Source organism: Peromyscus californicus, unplaced genomic scaffold, assembly GCF_007827085.1.
Source record: "Peromyscus californicus insignis strain IS unplaced genomic scaffold, ASM782708v3 Scaffold_19__1_contigs__length_69161282, whole genome shotgun sequence".
In the NCBI taxonomy this organism is placed as follows: domain Eukaryota; kingdom Metazoa; phylum Chordata; class Mammalia; order Rodentia; family Cricetidae; genus Peromyscus; species Peromyscus californicus.
This window is the reverse complement of record NW_026294491.1, coordinates 66,013,807-66,036,214: the sequence shown is the minus strand read 5'-3', so window position 1 is coordinate 66,036,214 and position 22,408 is coordinate 66,013,807. Positions and strand designations below refer to the sequence as shown.

General features: G+C 39.3%; 1 protein-coding gene across 9 annotated transcripts in view; it reads left to right on the top strand.

The window, feature by feature from the left end:
- Tbc1d5 (TBC1 domain family member 5) overlaps nucleotides 1-22,408 on the top strand; it is a 477,512-nt gene that overhangs the window by 403,291 nt on the left and 51,813 nt on the right. For 8 of the 9 annotated variants that reach the window (XM_052745614.1, XM_052745612.1, XM_052745611.1 and 5 more), the window contains 3 exons: nucleotides 1,147-1,439; nucleotides 5,234-5,299; nucleotides 17,959-18,122. In XM_052745614.1, coding sequence (XP_052601574.1) covers nucleotides 1,147-1,439; nucleotides 5,234-5,299; nucleotides 17,959-18,122 — 523 coding nt within the window. The remainder of the gene's footprint in view (nucleotides 1-1,146; nucleotides 1,440-5,233; nucleotides 5,300-17,958; nucleotides 18,123-22,408) is intronic. The other variant, XM_052745615.1, reaches the window with a different exon arrangement.

Sequence of the window (22,408 nt, the reverse complement as noted above, 5' to 3'; positions counted from 1 at the left end):
GTGGTGGTGCACGCCTTTAATCCCAGCACTATGGAGGCAGAGCCAGGTGGATCTCTGTGAGTTCGAGGTCAGCCTGGTCTACAGAGCGAGATCCAGGAAAGGCACCAAAACTACACAGAGAAAACCAAAGAGAGAGAGACAGAGAGACAGAGAAAGAGAGAGAGACAGAGAGAGACAGAGAGAGAGATTTTCGTATAGATTTTAAGTCCAAAGATAAGAAGTAAGGTAAAGTGGCACTTGGAAAGAAAGATATACCTCAGAGTATGGGTGAGGCTTCTCAAAAAAGAGTCCTGGTTTGTTGAAAGACATTGTGGTGCAGATTTAAGCAGGATGGTAAAGAGAAAAAGAGTCACTCTGGAAAAGAATGAGACATGCCCAAGGGTAGAGCACGAGTTTGCAAAGGGAGAGCTGTAATTAAGAGTCTCAGCATTAGCCAAATAGACTATGTTGGTGGCTCTCACATTACATCTCAAAAGCTTATGTGAAACTTCCTTTCTACCCTGTCTGTGTTTGGCAGATGAGTTATATGTGGCTGCAGAGATGCATTGGATGGGATTATCATCTGATAAAGTAAAATCAGGAGCCGCTGGGGCTGTACAGGGGTTTCTGGTGAAATTCCTAGAAAATTACAGGTTTATCGTTAGGAGACGAAAAAGCTGCTGAGCAAATGGTGTGAGTCCTTGCTGCTTAGCTGGCTGGAGGCATCAAGCAGGCTCTAGGGCAAAGGGCTTTTTTTTCCTTCCTGTGTCCTAGTTCCCCTTTCTGCCCTACCCCTCTTCCCTAAGTTGCTAAGTCGGGTATTCTATTTCAGCAAGAAAGTCGGGCTAACACATACTTCTTTTTAATGAGAATATCCAGGGGTAGACGTGTGTCTGCTTGGGCAGTTGCAACCTTAGAAACTGGCGGTGTTATCACATAGTGTGCCCTATGGAGGGAAGGGATGATGGGACTCATTCTCCATAAGCCACATTACTAGTCTATGGTCACGTTAAGCCTGTACTTGTTTGCACAGATGATTTAGTAAACAGCCTTCTTCAAGGTTAGACAAGTTGTTTTTATTCCAGTGGAATACGTGAAATAGCATTATCCTCCAAGTTATATACTGTTTTCCTACTTCATCTGATTTTTCTCTTTTTCATCTCAAAGGACCAATGCCAGAGGTGCTCCCCTGAATATACATAAGGTCTCCAACAGCCTGATTAACTTTGGAAGAAAGTTGATTTCCCCAGCCTCAGCTCCAGGAAGTATGGGGGGTCCTGTACCTGGGAGCCACAGCAGCAGCTCTTTCTCGGCTACCATCCCCACCAGAACCTCCGAAGAAGCTCCAAGGTATCATGTGCTGCAGCAGCAGCAGCAGCAGCAGCAGCAGCAGCAGCAGCAGCAACAACAGCAGCAGCGACTGATGAAATCCGAAAGCATGCCGGTACAGTTGAACAAAGGTAGGAGTAAATCCAGAGAACCTGAAGTGTAGCCTGAGATCTTCTCACTTGCCTGTGAGAAAACAACATCCCAGAAGCAGAAATCCACAAACATTTAATTTTTGAAACTATGTTGTATGTGATCCTTTTTAACTTAGAGATTAGATACTGTATTCTTCTTGATTAAGTATATTTTATGAGGTATTTGACAACATATTATCACAGTGTGGTTTATGTTTTTGTCATGTAGATGCCCATCTTATATGATGGTATGAACTTTCTCAGCATAGAACTCATCAGTTGACTGTGTTCTCTGGTAGCACCTTTCAGAAGAATCTGAGATGGGAATGTACAGTAACACGGGCTGTACTAGTCCCAGCATTCGGCACCATGGCAGTGATTAGAGGAAAGCTGTGGTCTCTCATCTCATCCGCCTGTTCCATTGCTAAGGAATACAAACTGAAACTTTAGGGGGAAAGCTAAACAAAACCTTAAGCAGCCAAAGTAAGCATCCAAGTCTACGCACTACATGGGACAGCCATAGAATGGGTGGAAAAGCAGAGAAAACCTGGGCCTGTGGAGCCCACGTACCTCATTTGGTGAGGAAGGCCCTGCCCTGAGTGTTCCTGCTGTTCTCCCTGGTTTCAGCTGTCCATGCCTCCCTCCCGTGAGCACTCTGCCCACAGGGAGCCGTGTACAGTCTTACTCAGAGCCTTCTCTCTTCTTTTCCATGCTGGGCCCCTCTTTTCATAGCAGATTAGAAACAACTACACTTCTTTTTACTGGTGGAATCTTGACTGTACCCTGGAGCAAGAAATAGCAACACGATAACAAAAACTGCACAGAAGCATGTGACCATTCGGTCCCAGTGAACATCCTGACTAAAACTTGACTCATATCGTAAAGGAATACCTATGTTAATAGCAGCATTCAGTACTTAGTGGTATCATTAACAAGAGTAATGTCAGCACAAACAAAGTTAACACTGTACGCTTTGCTTAAGGATATCACGTACAAAGTTATTGTAAAGTTTTTACAGATTGGAATTTAAATTGGAGTTTAGCCCCTGGTGATGCCAGTTAATGCACCGCGGACATGTGTCCACTCCACGGACATCTGAAGTCCTCCATTGCTGTCATCGTACTATTTAGTTTTTATATTTCTTTGTCTATGTGAAATATTAAGGTTTATATGATTAGTATTTAATGTGGATTAGAGTATTCAGCCTACCTTGTATGAGAACATCTCATTTAAAATTACATTCCCCTCTTTTTAATGTAGAACTGTCACATATGATTTAAAGAAAAGGAGACATCAAATCATTAACATGTTGAAAATGTATTTTAATGCCAGGAGACATGCCCACTTCCAGAATGGAAATGAATGTTATTTTATATATCTCCTAATTGTACTGTTTATTGTTCTAAACAAATATGATTTCAATATTGCTTTGATAACAAGCTTTAGTCTGTTGTAATTCTAACTGACGGCAGGCAAATGAGTCAGAGGATCTCTTAATGCTTTAGCTTAAATGTTCTGAGAAACCAAGCCAAATGACGATAGAAATATAAAGTTGTGTCTCAAAGGAAATGTCAAGCATTAATATCACAGAAGTGAGAAAGGAAGTGCCTGGAGATGGAACAATTGGTGAGAACTGATCTCCAGTTGTGAGGAGACAGCAGAGCTTCAGACATGCTGGAACCTGAGTGAGCATTTGTCACTGACCCAGGCCTAAAGGAACTGCCCTTATTGTTGTTGTTTCTGGCTCGTTATTCTCATGTCAACACCCACCCACCCCAAACACTTGACTACATTGTATTTTAACAGCAAAAATCCCTGTTGCCAGTTATATAAAAGATTGAATGAAGTAAAGGGCCACGAGAACCATTGACAGAGACAGAAAAGAGCAGTTTAACTCAGGATCTTCCTCTATTCACCTTCTTGTAAATCTTAAACAGCCCCTGAAGCGCTGACTGTTTTCTCACCTCAAGCAGTAGTTCTGCACTGATGTTTAGGGAGTCTGCAAGCTCAGAAAACCTGTGGTGCTTTGGGTAACAAACGTATCGTTAACTTGACATTGAAGAGTACTTCTCCAGCCTGGGCTCTTGATACTAGTTTCCTGCAGACACTCTGCTGCACTGTCCTCACTGACACCTCTTGAACACAGCAGCCTGTTTGGAGTCCCACACTATACAGAACCATCCACTTCATGCCTCTGAAGAGAGATAGTATGGTTGTTTGTAAAGATGAAAGCATTATGGCTTTATAGGTTAGTTATCTGAAATTGTAAAGGGAAGTTGTGTCTCCCAGATTCATGCACATGTAACTTAAAATGCATGGTGTAGTTTGTGTATCCACTGAAGAAAAGAAGGCGGCAGAGCTATTCCCTCATCTTCTTAGTACTATTTATATTAAAATTAGTCTTCATGTCTACATAGGCAACAAGAGATCTTTGAAAATCTTTATAGCAAAATGGGTAGCTGGTATAAACTTGAAAATGGTCAGAAATCAGGCCACCCTTTATCAGTCAATTTAGTTAACTATATTATGAAAAGACAAATTGTGACCATTTCTACTTTAAGCACTTCTTTGGGATATATTCTTATTAACAAATTTTATTTTTTTATAGGAGAATATTTGTATGTTCTTTTAGTTGATAAAAATTATGTGATGACACTATGTGATCATGCTACAAATCACCGTGTATTAAGTGGCCAGAACATTGAGGGATGTTATTTAATTTAAAAGTCAATTTTTACTATTATACTGTTATACATATATTGATTAGTAAATTATATATAGTGTATAGTATATTAATTAGTAATTTTTGTATATTAGTAAATGTATATATAGTAGTAATATGTGTGTATGTGTGTATCTATGTGTGTATGTGTGTATTGTAGAAAAGCTAAAGAAGCAAGCTTGTTAAGATTACACCTGGGAAATCTGGTACCTTTTAAAAGACTTGATTTCTTTTGCTTAGTATCCACCAAATAGCCTTCAGACACTGCTCTCTCCAGGGCATTACTGATTGGAGTGACCATGTTCATTGTTGAAAACGGTCGCCCCAGAAAGAAAAGAGTGGAAAGTCCCACATCTGTGTGCCTCCACTCTTGGTGACATCCCTTTGTGCTCCTCTGCTTTCTGGCCGGGTTACTAAAGCACGCTTTCCCTATCCCTGTTTCCTTTCTGTATTTACAGCTGTTTCTTCTTTATTTGAGCACTGCTTTATTACAAGCATTTACTATAACTATCCAGTTTGTAATGAAATATTCCCTATAAACGGACGTCAAGTTAAAGGTGTGTGGTTCCCAGATGATTTGTAAATACATGTGGTGAGTCTGGGTAATGTGAAGTTAGAGCTTGCTTAGGTCTTATGAATTTGCTTCAAAGTTCAGTTTAAAGTATTTCCTGATATAGGAAGAAATCAATTTCAGAAGAATGCCTGTTAATAAATTATGTGTAATTCCATTTTAATAAGTCTTTTTTAAAAAGATATATAAAAATCACACTAATATTTATTACAACATAAAATCTACTCTAAAAACCCTTTTGATCATTGAGGTTTCCTGTCCCTAGTGTAGTAGAAACCTGTATGCTTTTCCTTTGGTAAAAACACAGGAGAATCTCCATAGGAAACACCCTGTTAATGGTATTTTTGACTTTAAAATATTTCATGTTTTTCAAGTTTCCACTGTATTTCCTGTTCTATATTTTTAGAAATTGATAAAAATATTATAACATTGAGTATGAAAGACAAAAGGTTCTCTGTTGTCCTTTTATGATATCTAATTATTTTCTCTTATAAAATCCAGGCGACGTAGTTACAGGAAGCGGTGCTCAGCTTTCTGTTCCTGTCCAGGCTCTAACTGACCTCCAAGGTACAGTTGTCACAACATGCTCACTCAATGGCTGGCTCTCTCTCTCTCTCTCTCTCTCTCTCTCTCTCTCTCTCTTCGTTTGTTGGCATTTGCTACACTACCACCAGACTACCTTTAGTGTGACAACCCTTTCCCAAACCCAAAGCTTTTTTTTCTGTCCTTACCCTCAGTTCAGTGTCTAGGTCCACTACCATAATTTGGCCACTGAGTGGCACTGTTGTGTAAAACAAAAGTTCCCTCTCAGGCCCTAGCTTGGTGGCATCAGGCTCTTGACTTTTTCTTTGCAAAATAAGATTCAGCCTATGTTTGAGGTCACTTTTGCCATGTGCTCTGTAGGGTAGCTTGCACAGAAAGGATTTTCGTTATTGGATAGGTTCTCTGTGACAATATTTGACAAATTTGTCTTAAGATTTGTTTCTATGCTATGACTACCCATATGTTACCTAAAAAATTACAACCTGTTTTTTCGCAAGGCTTTTTTTATGACCTGTTTTTGAAATAAGTACTGCCTTCATATTAAAACTTTTGTTGTACAGTTTAACCAGTGCAGCCAGTCACCATAAATAGTGAGTGGTGGTTTGCAATCCGAGTGAACACTTTAATATTAGCCGTGTATTGGGTTTAAGAAATACAAAAAGGTAATCCATTTTCAATACTTCCTGGGATTTTAAACATAAATGTCTAAGATTGATCCACTCATCTTTTACTTTGCACCTTTTTGGTGAAATAAAGAGAATATGTTACATGGAAATTTTGACTTAAAGATTCTTTGACCAAATTCAGCAAAAATGGGAATAATACAGTATTAATTAAAACCCATACTGTGTTTCAGTTACTTTAAAATATCTATATAATAAACAAATTCTATTCACATTAAAGTACTGTCCATCATTCTTTTTCTTTTACTGAGATTCTGAACTCAATGATATTTATTCAAGGTTATCCAACAAGTATTTGTTAAGTACCTGCTCTGTGCCAAGCTGGTTTTGTTGGTCCCATGGTTTCCCACCGTGTCACCAGCTTCTTGGATATTACTTTTGCTTTAGATGGCCAATGAAGCTGACTCAGTTGGGAACTAGCTCTTTTTCTGAATGTGTTCAGAATTCCCCTCGCCCCCACACTGATAGAAAGTGTGTCAATCTGATGTGAGGTTCCAGCCACCCTATGACACGTGGATTCTTAACCAGTGGCGATGAACCTGGGGAGGGCAGAACAAGGAGAGGACCCCTGTGTCTCCTGAGCTAGATAAGTCGCTTGTGTTGACCTAGCATACTTCCTGAAGAATGTGAAAGGAAGACTTGACAATTTCTGTCTGTGCTGAACAGCAGCAAAGTAATAAAGAAAATGAAGAAACTAAGTGAATTTCCAACTCTCCATGACCATTAGCTTCATACAGTAGTATAGTAGTTGTATGAGTTTTTAAAAGAAAACTAGGAATATAAATGGGTTTATGATTTAAGGCAATAAATGATTTTTAGAAAATTATTAGAAAGCGTTCTTTTATATTTTGCATTATAAATTACAATAAAAAACACTTGCTACTGTGAAATTTGTTTTTTGAAGATTTAATTCCATATATTCCTTTTAATTGGTTTAGATTTTTCATTACCATAAATATCTTTTAAGTTTTTATTTCTGTGTATATTTATGCCATGTATATTAACATATATATATATGTAACACCCAAAGAGGTACCATTACAGTACTTGTTTTAAATTTAAAAGGAGAAAATCTCCCTGGCCAGGTAACCACTGTTCATAGTCTTAAAGTTAAACCACAACACATGTGATATTCAGCAATTCCAGTTAGTTAACAGTGTTAAATGCAGACATGGGAAAGGTCCTCCATTTCTTCTGCCAACCCTCCTGCCAGTCCATCTCCCCCGGAGTAGCCATCATTAGGTTTCCTATGGTTGCTTCTAGAGGAAAAACTGGGGAGGAAGATGGGAGTCACATTAATTTGTTAAGAGCTCACTTGTCTGTGGATGACTTCCCTTGAAGACCATCAAGAAGAAAGTGTTACAGAAATGTCCAAGTGCAGGTGGTAAGAAGGAGGAGGCCCAGTTAACTAGGGTAGAACACAATAAAGATAAGAGGCAGCTCCTCTCGGGAGCAACAGAAGAGATGAGATTTTAAAACAAGATGCTCTGTCAACTACTCTAGCTGCTGTTGAGGGTGATAAGTGGTGGGCCTGAGGAAGACAAACAGTTCCACTGTGTTCAGAGTAATTGTTATAAGACAAGCACATGTCTTAGCTTGAAAATGTGATTTTATGGAATACTTGTTCCAAAACTAAGTAAGTGTCTTGGTTGAGTTTTTTGTTTGGTTGGCTGGTTGATTTGGCAGTGGGTGGGGGGGGGTTGTTTTTGTTTTGTTTTTATCAGCTTGACAAAAAAAGTTATGTGGGAAAAGGAACCTTTTTATGTGAGAAAATGCTTGCAACAGATTGCATGTAGGCAAGTTTGTAGTACATTTTGTTGATTGAAGATTGATGTAGGTAGGCCCAGCCCATGGTAGGGGCACAGCTGCCATCCCTGGGCAGTAGTCCTGAGTGGTATAAGAAAGCAGCTGAGCAAGCCAGTAAGCAGCATTCCTCCATGGCTTCTGCTTCGGTTCCTGCCTCCAGGTTCCTAACTTGAGTTCCCATTCTGACTTCCATCAGTGATGGAATATGAGTTATAAGCTGAAATAAAGTCCTTCCTCCTCAAGTTGCTTTTGGTCATGGTGTTTTATTACAGCAATAGAAACCCTAACTAAAACGGAAATTGGTACCAGGTCCGGTTATTGCTTTGACAAACCTAACCATGTTATGGGGAGGATTTAAGAAGGACTGTAGAACTAGGCTGGAAAAGCCACAGAGTGCTCACAGCTAAACGAGCTGCTGTTGTGGAAACTTGAAAGGCGTTAGTATGAGCAGTGCAGGCAGTAGAGGCCTAGCTCGTGATGGTTCAGAGGGAACAAAGACTCTGTCAGGGCCAATTGTGTGATTGTTTTGAGTTAGAATCCAGGATTCTGGCCCACTGGAGCTGAAGAATTATTATGATTAAGAAGAGACCAGAACCACTAAATTGAAACGATTGCTTTGCTAGTACATTACTTGGTCATGGCGTTTTAGCATAACTAGTCACAAGGAAAATTGCAATAAACCAACGCTTCTATATTTAATTGTTCTGATATTCTAGACACCTTTTTTTTTTCTTTTGTAAACTAGTACCCAATTCAACAGTGCTCCCAGGGTCTTCTTCAAGTATAAGCTGCTTCCATTGACTCCCTGGAATTAAGACACATGTCTTTAATGAGTACAGATCAGCCTCTTGCCTTCTGTGTCACTCAGCTGCACAAGGCAGCAAGCTGTGCTAGGACAGGGAACGAATGCCTCCAGTGTTGTCCTGGCCACTGCATAAAGTCACACCAAGGCCAGCTGCTCCTAGTGTGTCACTTTCACTCCCCCTTTGGCTGTCCTTGCCACCACGGTCCCTGAATGTCCCTCGACCTTATTGCTTTTGTGTGTTCATCTCCTATGTCTGGAGTCAGGTCTATGGTATTCAGCCTGTCTGCTTAAGAATATACTCTAGCTCCTGTTCATCTCATTGAGTTGTTGAGGAAAGAAACCCACAAAAATATTATCCAAAAAACATATCAGCAACTTAAGATAAACTATTTCTTCATCCTCTGACCTTCCTTCCAAGGCATTTGCAAGCCAAGGCTCCTGAGAGATTCTTGACAAATAACTTCCACTGACCTGGAGTCCAAGAGACACAGCCATTAGCTGTGTTTTTAATGCCTTTATGTGAAGTTAGAACAAAACACTTCTATGCAGACAAAGCCCACTCCAGAGGATCCAACTTGATAAGAAGAATGTAGCCTGGATTTCAGGGCACTCCAGCAGCATGCTTCCTGTCTAATGTAGTACACCTGATCCATACAGCTGTGAAACCACCATGTAGCCTACAGGTCACAGACATGCTGAGAATACCTAGCCCTTGGCCGAGTGAGGACTGGGGATTTACTCAGCATGCCATGCCAGTGTGTCTGTTCTTTCTAAAAACCCTTGAGCCCAAGGCAGGACTGCTGGTGCGGAGACATTTCCAGAAGATCTTGGGAGGAAAGGCAATGCAGTGACGGCCTTCTTGAGGTCTAGATGTTAGCATTTCCAAGGTAACAAAATTTGCATAGTTAAGGAGGAAGGTAATTTGTACAGAGTTTTTATGTGACATCCAGGATTCAGAAACTTAACTATTCTAACACACACACACACACACACACACACACACACACGCACGCACACACGTCCTTGGGTCCTTGAGCTAATGAATTAAACTTCCTGGGCCTCAATCTTCTCTTCTATAAGCACCTCATTGAGTCATTAGGATTGGATGGAGTCATATGTACCACAGTCAAGTTATATTCACAATGTCTGTACAATATGTTGCTCGTTTTTCTGACATCTTATTACTTAGGTAAGCTAACTTGAGAAGTATGAGTGTAGGAAAGGTAGGAGGAAAATGCACGCTACTCTTACATAGTTGAACTCTAGAATCAAAAGATTTCTTAGTTTTACTATCATTTAAACATGGAAACAGTGATTGATACAAAATGGGATAGCTTAATAAGATTTTGTTCTTCGATATTGTTGTAATTTTCTTTAAATGGAACAAAGTCCCAATAGATTATAATGAAATTTTACTTATATGCCACACATTTCTTCTGAATGGATTAAATATGCATGGTTATGTAATGCACACTGTGTGCCTTCTTTCTGAAAATATCCCAGGCAACTAACATTTCACAAAATATGATAGATATAACTGTTCACAACTCTTCCATTTTGAAAGAAAATGAGAAGCTATAATAATCCACAAATACTAACTTGTTCTAAGGGTAAAATAAAATTTAAATTATTCTATCTGGAATTTAGATTAACTAAGAATTTGAACTATAATGTCAAGTATTGAGAGACTAAAGAACATAAGTAGAGTTAATAATCAAAGGGGCAATAAAGACATTTCCCAGAGCTAAAGAAGCATACTGGCATGGAGATTGAAAACAGTTTAACAGGCAGGATGAAAATAAGACCTGTCCTTCCCTGGAAGCCCCTCAGAGAACTTGGAAGAACTTAGATGAGGTGGAAACTGAAGATTTCCAGAAAGGAACCAAAAAGGAGGTTTCTTTATGAGATGACCGTCAAGTAGCAACACATTTCTCAGTGGTAAAACTGAGGAGCTGGGAATGTGTGTGGGGATGTTGATTGTTTGTTTGTTTGTTTGTTTGTTTTTAAAGTTTTACAGGAAAATTGTTTGAATTAGGATCAGATGGGATGGTAAAGTAGACACTGACCCAGATAAGAATTCAGGTCTGCCAGCAGATCCACCTTCCTCTTGTTGACACAAAAGCACAGCTCACCTCAAAAGGGACAAGAGGGAGTTTATTCTGGAGCCAAATGTGAGTGAACATAGACTAAGCCACCTCACATCCCGTGCTCTGACATGCATACAGGTCCCCAGAATCTTTATAGTAACAGAATAAAGAAAGTCATAAATCAAGGTGCTTTTCAGCTGCATTGATGGGAACAGTAAGTAGGTAATTATGGCAAAGTGGGGAAATCTCAGTCTGTGGGCCTCAGATGCTGTCTGAGCTTAGACTTTTGGTTGGTAGAAACTGATTTTATTAAGTTAATACATCCCAAGAGGCTTTTGTCTGTTAGTCCAAGGATATTAAGTGTGATATAGAGGTGACCAAGGAATGGCTGTTTATGAGACTAAAGAAGCCCAAAATAAATTATAAGTATGCTCTGGACCTGCAACATTCCAACCCCTCTACATCATGAAGCACTAGTCAGTCAATCCACATTTGCATATGGCTTCCTTCCAGGAGTCTCAGTTGCTCTCCCCATTCCCAAGTACTTCTTTATTTTACACTTGCATACTCCACCACTTGGAAAGGGAAATAAATCTTCTAGATGATTTGAATAAATAAGGACATGAGGAGCAAAAATTATTGCATTTAGGAGTGGTAATGCTTCTTTTAAAATGTCAAATGCCAACCTGAAAGATCAAATGATACTTAGAAGAAATGTAATTATTAATAAGACAGTAAAGTAAGTTATTTATACATATATTTCAAAAAGGTGGGGAAAGGAGCATTAACATGAACCTAAAGAAAGTAAAGGGATAAATAGGGATAACAGTAAGGTTAACAATACAGAAATCAGATTATGTCAGTGAAAGCAAAACGTAGTTCTCTAAAAGCATTGAATGAAGCAGGGCTGCAAAGATGGGTTCCCAGCACCTATGGGGAGCAACTCACAGCTGCCTGTAAGTCCAGCTTCAGGAGAGTCAACGTCTCTAGTTCCTAGGGTACCTTGACTATGTGTCCATACCGAGACAGGCAGACAGGCACACATAAATAATAAAAAATAAATCTTTGAAAACAGTGAAATAATTCTTTACTCAGTAATTGTGTTCAAGATGAGTAAAAGAAGAGTCCTGGAACATGCAAAGTAAGAACTGTAGAACTAAAGATAAAAAAGGTGAGTTTGCTTGGTTGTTTAATCGTAAGTTGAAAATTTGAACAAAGTTTTCTTCTGATGACAAAGAATTACCACAAATTTAGTGACTTAGCAATACAGGTATACTGTTTGGTGACTATATGGTCAGAAATCTGGCATAAGCCTCACTAGGATAAAACCCTGGTGACAGGAGGCCCCAGGGAAGAATCTGTCTGTCCCCTTCTGCATCTGCCACATTGGAAGCCCCATTCCCTTGCTTGCTCTCAACTATGAAGAGTGCCCTGTTTCCAGATCCTGGTCTAATTTCTTAGTATACAGCGTGCTTCAGATGTCTTCTTTCCTTCAAGGACACCTAAGAAACTTCCATCCCTGAGTTGCTCTTCTCGCTCCTCATTTACTTTATGGACTTGTGATTAGATTGCCCAGCAGTAATAACCCAAGACGTCCTCTCCATGGAGTCACTGGCCTTCATCAGACCAGTCAAATCTCTTGCCATATTGGTTGCACACTCATAGGTTCTAGGAGTAAAGGAAATAGACACAATTCTGACTGCCATATGCATGTGTGGCTTGTTTTCTTTTTTAAGGATGACTGTAGCCTTCAGTCAAAAATATAAAATCTTAATAGATGAACAAACAGAAAAATCCAAATAATGCCTTTAAAAAGCCACTCCCCAAAAGGTCTCAAGAGGTAGGTGATCCAAGCTTTGATGGTACAGGTAGATTCTGTTACATAAACTTACAAAAGGTAAATCTTTTTTTTTTCCCATTTTCTTTTGTGATATCAGGCTCTGAATGACGTGCTTGGAGTTCTTGACAGTAAAAGCTGTTTAAGTAGTAGAGGAGCAATAAGAAATTTGTGAAGGAAAAAGGAAAACCTAGGCTTTATATTAAATACATATATTATGTCCCATATTCATTTAAAGTTAAGAAACATCTTCCTAAGCAGGACGTGAAGACAGAATCCATATAAATAAAAGACATATACCCAGGACCAATTTCCAGAATTTAGGAGAGCATCTTTAAACCAGTTTTAAAAGGCAAAATAGTGATAATTCACATAAGGGCTTCATAGACCCTTGAAAAATACCATAAAAGATACTCAGCCTTACCAGTTACCAAGAGACTTCAAAAAATACAGTAAAGTCTACCCTTCATGCTGTTTACTACATAAATATGAAAAGATAAATGTTAGAGTATACAGTTATATATGACACATATTCTCACACATGTACAAAATACATCCAATCTCTGCAAAGACATGGTATTAAAGACTCTCAGTGGGTTTTAAACTTTTAAAAGTCTAAAAGAAGGCAATTTAAAATCACTTATCTACGTCTAAAATGTGCTCATAGCAGAACATGGTAGCATACACTATAGTTTTAGCACTTTGGAAGCTGAGCCAGAAGGGTTGCCACAAGTTTGAGGTATGTAGTAAGTACCAGAGTACCTACATAGCAAGACAGTGTCTCAAAGCAAGACACTGTCACAAAACCAAAACATTCTAAACAAACTAAAATGCACATATAAATTTAGATGTTAGTTTCATATAAATCTGCTTTATAGAAGTAGCAGCTTCCTAAAGTATTGGTCTCATTATGTTTATAAAGTCCAAGAATTCGGAAAAAAAAGTAAACCATGCTCAAATGTGGGGAAAAGCAGTCAAAACACTGAGGAAAGTTCCACACCAGACTTCACTATATAAATGTGTTCAGAGAACTACAGGAAACCATTTTGTAAGAACTAAAAGAAAGAACACGGTGTCTTGCAACATACTTAATTCAAAACAAAAATATTGTCGGTATTTCAAAATCTTTTTTCTACAAGCTATTAAAATAGTAAAGTGGGCTTTATTATATATAGGACAGGCAGCTTTTCAAGACAAGTTAAGCCCAGAAGCAAGCCACAGAGGAAAGTTTTTAGGACACTGAGACCTCTGAAAGTTTCTCTGTAAACACAGCAGGAGCCCAGGGACAGTGGCCCTAACAAGTCACAATCAACTTTTCAGATCCCTGGACTCTAAACAAAGGTTTACAACATTCTGGAAAGCCTATATTCAAGGGAAAAGAAGAAAAATGCCCAATGCCCTAACAGTGGGCCCTGTAACTAGCTGTCTAGCTTGCACCTTAGTTTGTTCCCACCTGCCTCTTTAGTAGATAGCCAGACCCTCGCAGCTTTTACAGGGGTACAGAATGGATGTGGGGTATCCTAAAAGTCAGGGTCCCAGTGAACTACCACTTTTTCTTCTGTAAGCAACTCTTCAGAAAGGCCCTTTTCATGAGGTTTCTCTTCATTTGACCATGTGCAGAGCTTGCTAAATAAGAGACCCTATCATAAGGTGTCTATGGAAGATAATTGCTGGCAATCATTAAACATCACAACTGTCCAAGGCAGCAGTACCAGTTAGAGGAAATAGATGCTGCCTGAAAGATTAACAAGAAAGTCAGAGGCTGGTCAAAAGCCAAAAAGGACTTAAATATATGAATAGGATGTCAGCGGGGGCTTTCAAAAGTTCCAGCTTATTTTGGAAGGCCATATGTGTGATCAGTGTTGTGTTTGTGTCCAGGGAAGGCTGGGGACATGCATAGTCTCTCAACTCTGGGTGAACGGGAGCCTCTGCTTGAGCAGGCATGAAGGCTACAACAAAGTTTGTAAAAGGCCTGCTGGCCGGGCGGTGGTGGCACATGCCTTTAATCCCAGCACTCTGGAGGCAGAGCCAGGTGGATCTCTGTGAGTTCGAGGCCAGCCTGTTCTACAGAGTGAGATCCAGGAAAGGCGCAAAGCTACACAAGAGAAACCCTGTCTCGAAAAAAAAAAAAAAGTATTTAGAAAAAAGGCCTGCTGGAATATAATATAATATAATATAATATAATATAATATAATATAATATAATATAATATAATATAATATAACATAACATAATATAATGAAATGATGCATCCCAACACCTAAAGAACCCTGATAAAGGCTGAGAACTGACTCAAGATATTTAAGAAAAGGAAATCTTGTCTATTTATAGACCAATAAAGTAACCAAGCAAAAGGCTTCAGCAAGTGCACAGAGTGGAGATGGACTTTAGAATACAGCAACAAATACCAAGATAAGTGAATTCAGTAGGTAGAGTGGCGTGGGGTCTGATTCCCAGAGTTGGCACATTATATCTAATTGTTAATAGCAATTGTAAGGCACATAGAATATAAAACAGGGAAATATGGCTCAGACCTTGTAAAAGCAGTCAATGCAGACTGTCTCTAAGGAAACTCCACATTAGCTCATACTACTATAAATGTGTTCAGAGAACCACAGCAAACCACTTGTAAGGACTAAATGAATGGAATCAATGTCTTGGCAAAGAAAGAACAGCGATAAATAGAAGTTTTTTGAAGAATCGGATATTTAGGAGTTGAGAAATATGACAACTAGAATGAAATTTTACTTCTTAAATTCAACATCAGATTTGTGGTGACAGAATACAGACTCAGAAGTTGAATATATGTCAATTGAAAGTGTCCACTCAGAGCAAGAGAAAACAACAGGTGAAGAGAAATTATCAGAATTCAAAACCCTACAGAGCCCCATTAATAGTAGCAATATGCAAGCAGTGGGAACCCAGAAAAAAAAGGAAGAGAATGAAAGGTGGCATTTGATAAAATAACAGGTAGCCCATAACTTTATGAAAAGCATTAAAATAGGTCACTTAATGCCAAGTAGCTTAACCAGAGTTTCACAGCTGGACACATCTCGGTCAACTGTCAGTGTGGAGGTGCAGCTCAGGTGCGAGAGCTCCTGCCTGGAGTGCGCAGAATCCTCGGTTTGACCCCTGCACCAGATAAGTCTGGAAGTGCAGCACCATCACTCAGTAGGTGGAGGCAGGAGGACCAAAAGGTCAAAGGCTGTAGACCAAGTTCAAGGCCAGCCTGGGCCAAATGAGGCCCTGTCTCAAAAAGGAAAATGGACCAGACTTACATGTAGGAGTTGTAATTAGAAGCAGAGAAAACTATCGTGACCTGTAGGTAGTGGTTTCTTACATCTGAGCATGGGCACCAAAAGAAAAATAGGCAGAGGAGATTTCAAAGATTAAAAACTTGAGTTTCAAATGATGACATATAGATGATGAAAACAGTACACAGAGGAAAAATTGCTTTCAAAACATATGTCTGATGAAGGACTTGTACCCAGAGTATAGAAAGAGCTCAACAATATAAAGGCATATACTTCAATTTCTAAAGAGTGTAAACAGTTTGAAAAAATTTCTCCAAAGAAGATATGCCTTAAAAAAATACTCCAGTCAGAATCAAAGACACTGTTTTGTGTAAGAGATCCAATAAAAAGCCAGCTGTTGGTGCTGATGAGGCTATGGAGAACTTGGAAACTCGCTGCAGTGCTAATAGAAGCATAAAAGAGTACAGCTTGTTGTAGGGTAGAAGTTGTGAGGCTTCCTTACCAGGCCCAGGTTAACTGGTAGAGCCAGTGAGAAATGAATCTTGACCACACACAGGACAGAGGGGCCACAGCAAGACTGAGGCTGAGACAAGGTTAGAGCAAGCAGTCAGACTTTTTTCAGTACCCTTGTCAGAAACATAATATAGTGGTCGTTACCAGGGGCAATGCCATGGGAGTTGCCAGGATACAGTGATGTTTGTAAGCTATGCAGGATCCATGAGAGTAATGTCTAAAGCAAATAGTCTGTCGAGTTTCTATATGCTTGGTTGGTGTCTAGGTGGCATGAATGCTTTACTGCCTGAGGGAGCACCTTGTTTTCTCAGGAAATGAAAGTCACACAGTGCCCCAGGAGCAAATCCTGTGAGTCATACCTCTCAAGGCAGCTAGACCAGGTCAACTCCATGGTTCCCTGCATAGTGGCATCTGGTTGGAATGCTAGCATTCTGGATCATAAGTTTGAGGCTAGACTGGGCTACATAGTGTCTGTAAGGACAGCCTGGACCAAATAGGGAAACCCCAACTCAGGAGAAAAGAGAAGGGGAAGAGGGGAGGGAGAGGAGGGGAGGATAGGATTTCAGCAAGAAAATTAATGGATAGGTCCCTGGAAGTTGGTAGGAGGCAAAGGAGGGGAGGCCAGGGTAAGATGGGGCAGAACATTCCTGTTACAGGCCCAAAGTCAGCGCAAGATGTTTCCAGGACCATGGGAGTCTGTATTCCCTGCCTTTTCCTAGCACAGAGAACTTGTACTCACCTTGAAATTACAGTAGCACTCATTACAGACTGTTGTTGAGATGGAATTAGAAATTTAAAAAAGTTTATTGGGAAAACAGCCCTGCAAAAGGAAAAAGGATTGGGCAGAAGGGGTGGTGTTAAAGAATAATGCAGACCTCACAGAAGTTCAGAATGTCCTGTGAAAGGACCTCTGGGTGCCAGGCTCCACTAGGTGGGAACCACTTCAGGAAACCTGAGCAGATCCCGAATAACCTGGGAAGGGGGAGCGTCGTTACTCCTATTGGCTTACCATTCCCTCGTCTCCAGGTTCTAAACCTACTGTGTGTCCCTAGTTCCTGATAGAAAGGAGGCTGCAGAGGGAAACAGCTGTTGTGAGATCAGGGATGGAAGACTCGGGTAGATAACTACCAGTCCTACTGTAACTCAGTAACTTTTGTACCCAGTGACCCAAGAGAGAAGATTGCCTGCCATATGGAGGGAGCATCTATTAATTATGTACCTTATACTGGGCGTCCTAGATGCCACCATTGTAGTCAGGGCACAGACCCAGGGAAAGGCACTGTGAGACAGCACCTTAACCCATTTCCAGAGTCCACAGTGGGCTTGGGGCTGTCCTGTACCTGTCCCACAATTAAGGCAAAGAAAGAAGCTCTCTGAAAACTTCTGTGGAGAGGTTAGTTTGAATCATCCTCATACACAGCACAGTAACCTCCCACTGATGACAGAAGAGTCTGCCTCTTAACGCTTCAGCTCAGGGAATTAGATTCTTTTTATGTTTTTTAAAACATGTGTGGACTATGTCATATACATAACATATAGAAAACTGTACTGGTTCTTCATTGTTTTAAAAAATAGCATCTTTATGTGAGCATTGTGAAACAGTGGCTTCATAGCTGATCACCATTTATTAAAGCTAATGTATTTGGTAGCTTAGTGGCAGTCTAGTGTTTAATTATTGCTACTTAATTTTTCTTACAGGGCAAAGTTCTAAAACCATCATTTCATCCCCAAGCATCGAGAGTTTGCCTGGGGGGAGAGAATCCACTGGCTCCCCACCTTCATCTGCTACTAAAAAGGATTCCTTTTTCAGCAACATTGCACGTTCCCGCTCACACAGCAAAACTATGGGCAGAAAAGAATCTGTAAGTACTTTAGGACAGTTTGTTTTTCATCTTTCATTCTATCCTATAGTGGTGCACATAAGAAAGTTCCTCTTGTGCCCAGTTTTGTAAAGCTCATTAAACTTTTATGGATAGAGCAAACTATTTTTTTTTTCAAAAGTATGTTAGTGTTATCACTATAATTTAGTAATATTTTAAATCTGCGATCTCCCAAACACATAAGTTCAAAATAAGTGGAATATTTTCTAAATCCTTCTTCTGTCTTCTTATCAAGTGTGTCGTATTTCAAGACATAGCCCCAGCATTGCTCATTACAGGCTCTGGTGTTCAGCAGGCAGACCCTGAGGTAGATTTAGAAACACAAAAGGCTTACTGCTGATAGCCCTCCAAAAGACAGAGAAGAGCTGCGACTGGACAGAAAAGTGCCGTCTACCCTCACCTGTCTCCATCAGTTCTCGTTATGGTTCCCTGTTCAACTGTCTTTCTAAATTTTAATAAACAACATTTTGTTGGTAGAAGATTATGACACTTAAAAAAAACCAAAACAAAATAATCTTTCTATTTTAAAGTAGTAACCTGAAAAGTAAAATAATTTTGCTTTTTGTTTTTAAAAACTATATGAACCACTTTTCTATTATGGTGGGGTTTTCTGTTGTTTGTTTGGTTTTAAACATTGATTTATTTTTATTTTATGTGTTTGAGGTTTTTGTTTGCATTGCAGGTATGATCACTGTAGATGTGACCCTGCGCCCACAGAGGTCTGCTAGATACCTTGGAACTAGAGTTACAGCTACCCTTAAGCCACTAGATAGGCACTGGGAACCAAACCTGAGTCCTCTGTGAGAGCAGCAGCCAGTGCTCTTAACCACTGAGCCATCTCTCTAGCCATATCATGGGATTTTCATAGTCTCTGTATAAATCCTTTATATAATACTTGAATGGATATATATTCAAACTGTATGAACCACTTTAATAATCTAGTATTAATCTAAATTTTTTACTATCTTTAATTTTTGTGCTTATAATACAATTACATCATTTCTTCTTTCCCTTTACTCCCTCCCAACCTTCCCACATACCCCTCCTTGTTCGCTTTCAAATTTATGACCTATTTTTTCATAAATTCAATAGTTGCTACGTAGGTGCATACTTACTTACATACATATATTCCTAAATACATAAATACAACCTGCTCAGTCTATGTGATGTTACTTGTTACTTGCATGTATGTTTTCAGGGCTGACCATTTGGTATTGGATCTTTACAAGCAGCTTTATAAGAACTTTAACCACATCTTATAGCTAGTTCAATACCTAACCTAATATGAAGAACTCACTTGCCCCCAAAAGAGGTTGCAATATCAGAATCTAGCTACAGCTGGAAAATAACACTACTCAAACTGTAGAGGGATGATTGGTCAAGATACATAAAATGGAGCTTTACATATCCTTGATAAGCCACTCCACTTTCTCATGTTCCAACTGCATCATCTGCAAATCAAAGGATATGCATCATTCAGTTTAAGGGCTACATTCTGAGAAGTGCACAGTAGACACTTGTGTTCTCTACAAGGCACTGAATTTAGACGAGGATGGCTGTGAGGTTTCCTAGTGACAAAATCTCACAATTCCGTAGTTAAATTTTGGTCCATTACTGACTGATATATCATTGTGCGGCACATAGCTGTGCTTGGTTTTCTGAGGGGAAGAACTCCCTCTGTGCTCTCTAAGAGCCCCTTCCAAGGTTCAAAACTGTGGTCTGTGTTGTCATAGGATGGAACTTGCTATGAAAACAGTACATCTAACGAGACTGCTGACCTCTTGTGTACTGGGAAGCAGGTGGCAGTGGGTAACTAAACTGTGTAAGGAGGATGAAGCCACAATCGTCAGGAGGAAACCCTCGAAGGAACTTGCTTTAGGTGGTAAATCCATCCAGGATGTGAAGACAAGGAAGAGGGAAGGCAGGACAGAAGATGTCACCATGGCCAGTTTACACACACAGGAATAGATTTCTTTTCCTGTCCAGCAGAAGACTGGAACTTTAGTTCTCAGAAAAGTGTAAAGTAAAATCTCTAGACTGAGAGGCATCAGACACGTTCCATATGGAGCTATGCTGCGGACAGTGGGTGATAATTGTATTTAAACACTAAATAGAAGAACTCACTCCATCCTCCTCCCCTTGCTCCCCAAAGTATCAGCATGGAGTGTGTGAGCATGTGCATGCACACACATACACCACAAACATTCTGTCCTTAAGAGTTCTTCGAAGAAGCAATCAGGTCATGTGACAGTGCGCCCAGCTATCAATAAGTACTATCCAAATAGAGCTTCCTCATACCTCCTCAGTTCACAGTTTTCTATGATCAAGACAGCCAAGAATCACGCATTGTGGTGATCAAAGACAAAAATAGAAAAAGACAACTAAAAGAAATAAAGTATTCATGGCAAGACAACTTCAGAAACTTAAAATATATATATATATATATATATATATATATATATACATATACACATATATACACATACATGCATACACACATACAAACACACATTCATCCTTCAGTATCCATAGAGAATTAAATCTAGGACCCCCTCCTGGTACTGAAGTCTGTGAATGTCCAAACCAATAGATAAAATCATATCATATTGGGGTATGCACCTTTTCCCATAGAAGTCAAATCATGTCTCAGTCATTATAAGTGCTATGAAAATTGCATGCTATATAAGTCTATATGTGTTTGAGAAAGAAGAGGTGTAGGGTGTTGTATTCCGTGTGTTCAGTACACAGACTTTTAGAAAATATTATGAAGTGACAGCTGATACACAGAACCTGTAACTATGGAGTGATGACTGTAATTCTTTCACAGAATAAAATGTGAGGGCAGTTACTAGAAATAAAATATGAAAATATAATATCAAAACTTTAAAACTTAATGGAAGAATTAGAAAATAAAGTTGAAGAAATATCTTGCAGAAAACAAAATCTAAAACAAGATTAAAGTAAAGAATAAGAAAAAGTATAACATAGCTACTCCAGAAGGTTGAAAGTCTGAAAAATGTGAATTCAAAAAAAATGGGGACAGCAAAGGAGAGAGGGGGTAACTAAATAAAATTCAAAGGGCTGGGAAGGTGCCTCACTAGGTAAAATGCTTGTCTTGAAAGCATGAGGACATGAATTCCGTCCCAGAATACATGCTTTAAAAAAACAAACAAACAACAACAACAAAAACGAACCCAGGATGACAGTGAGGGTCACATAAGCCAATAAGAGACCTCATCTCAAAGAGGGGGGGAAAAAAGCACATGGCACATGAGAAGTGACACTAAATGCTCACATAAAGAAGTTGGAGAAATCTCACACTAGTGACTTAACAGCACACCTGAAAGCTCTAGAACAAGAAGAAGCAGTCTCCCAGGAAGAATAGACACCAGGAAATTATCAAAGTGAGAGCTGAAATCAATAAAATAGAAAAAAGAGAACAATACAAAAAAATTAATGAAACGAAGAGTTGGTTTTTTGAAAAAATCAACAAGATAGACAAGCCCTTATCCAAACTAACCAAAAGACAGAGAGCATCCAAATTAACAAAATCAGAAATGAAAAGGGGGACATAACAACAGACATTGAGGAAATCCAAAGGATCATCAGGTCATACTTCAAAAACCTCTACTCCACAAAACTGGAAAATCTAAAAGAAATGGATATTTTTCTGGATAGGTACCACATACCTAAGTTAAATCAAGACCAGATAAACTATTTAAATAGTCCAATAACCCCTAAGGAAATAGAAACAGTAATTAAAAGTATCCCAACCAAAAAAAAGCCCAGGACCAGATGGTTTCAGCACAGAATTCTACCAGATCTTCAAAGAAGAGTTAATACCAATACTCTTTAAATTGTTCCACACAATAGAAACAGAAGGAACATTACCAAACTCCTTCTATGAGGCTACAATTACCCTGATTCCTAAACCAAACAAGGATACAACAAAGAAAGAGAACTACAGACCGATCTCCCTCATGAACATTGATGCAAAAATACTCAATAAAATACTGGCAAACAGACTCCAAGAACACATCAAAACAATTATCCACCATGATCAAGTAGGCTTCATCCCAGGGATGCAAGGGTGGTTCAACATACGAAAGTCCGTCAATGTAATACACCATATAAACTGAAAGAGAAAAACCACATGATCATCTCACTAGATGCAGAAAAGACATTTGACAAAATCCAACACCCCTTCATGATAAAGGTCTTGAAGCGATCAGGAATACAGGGAACATACCTAAACATAATAAAGGCAA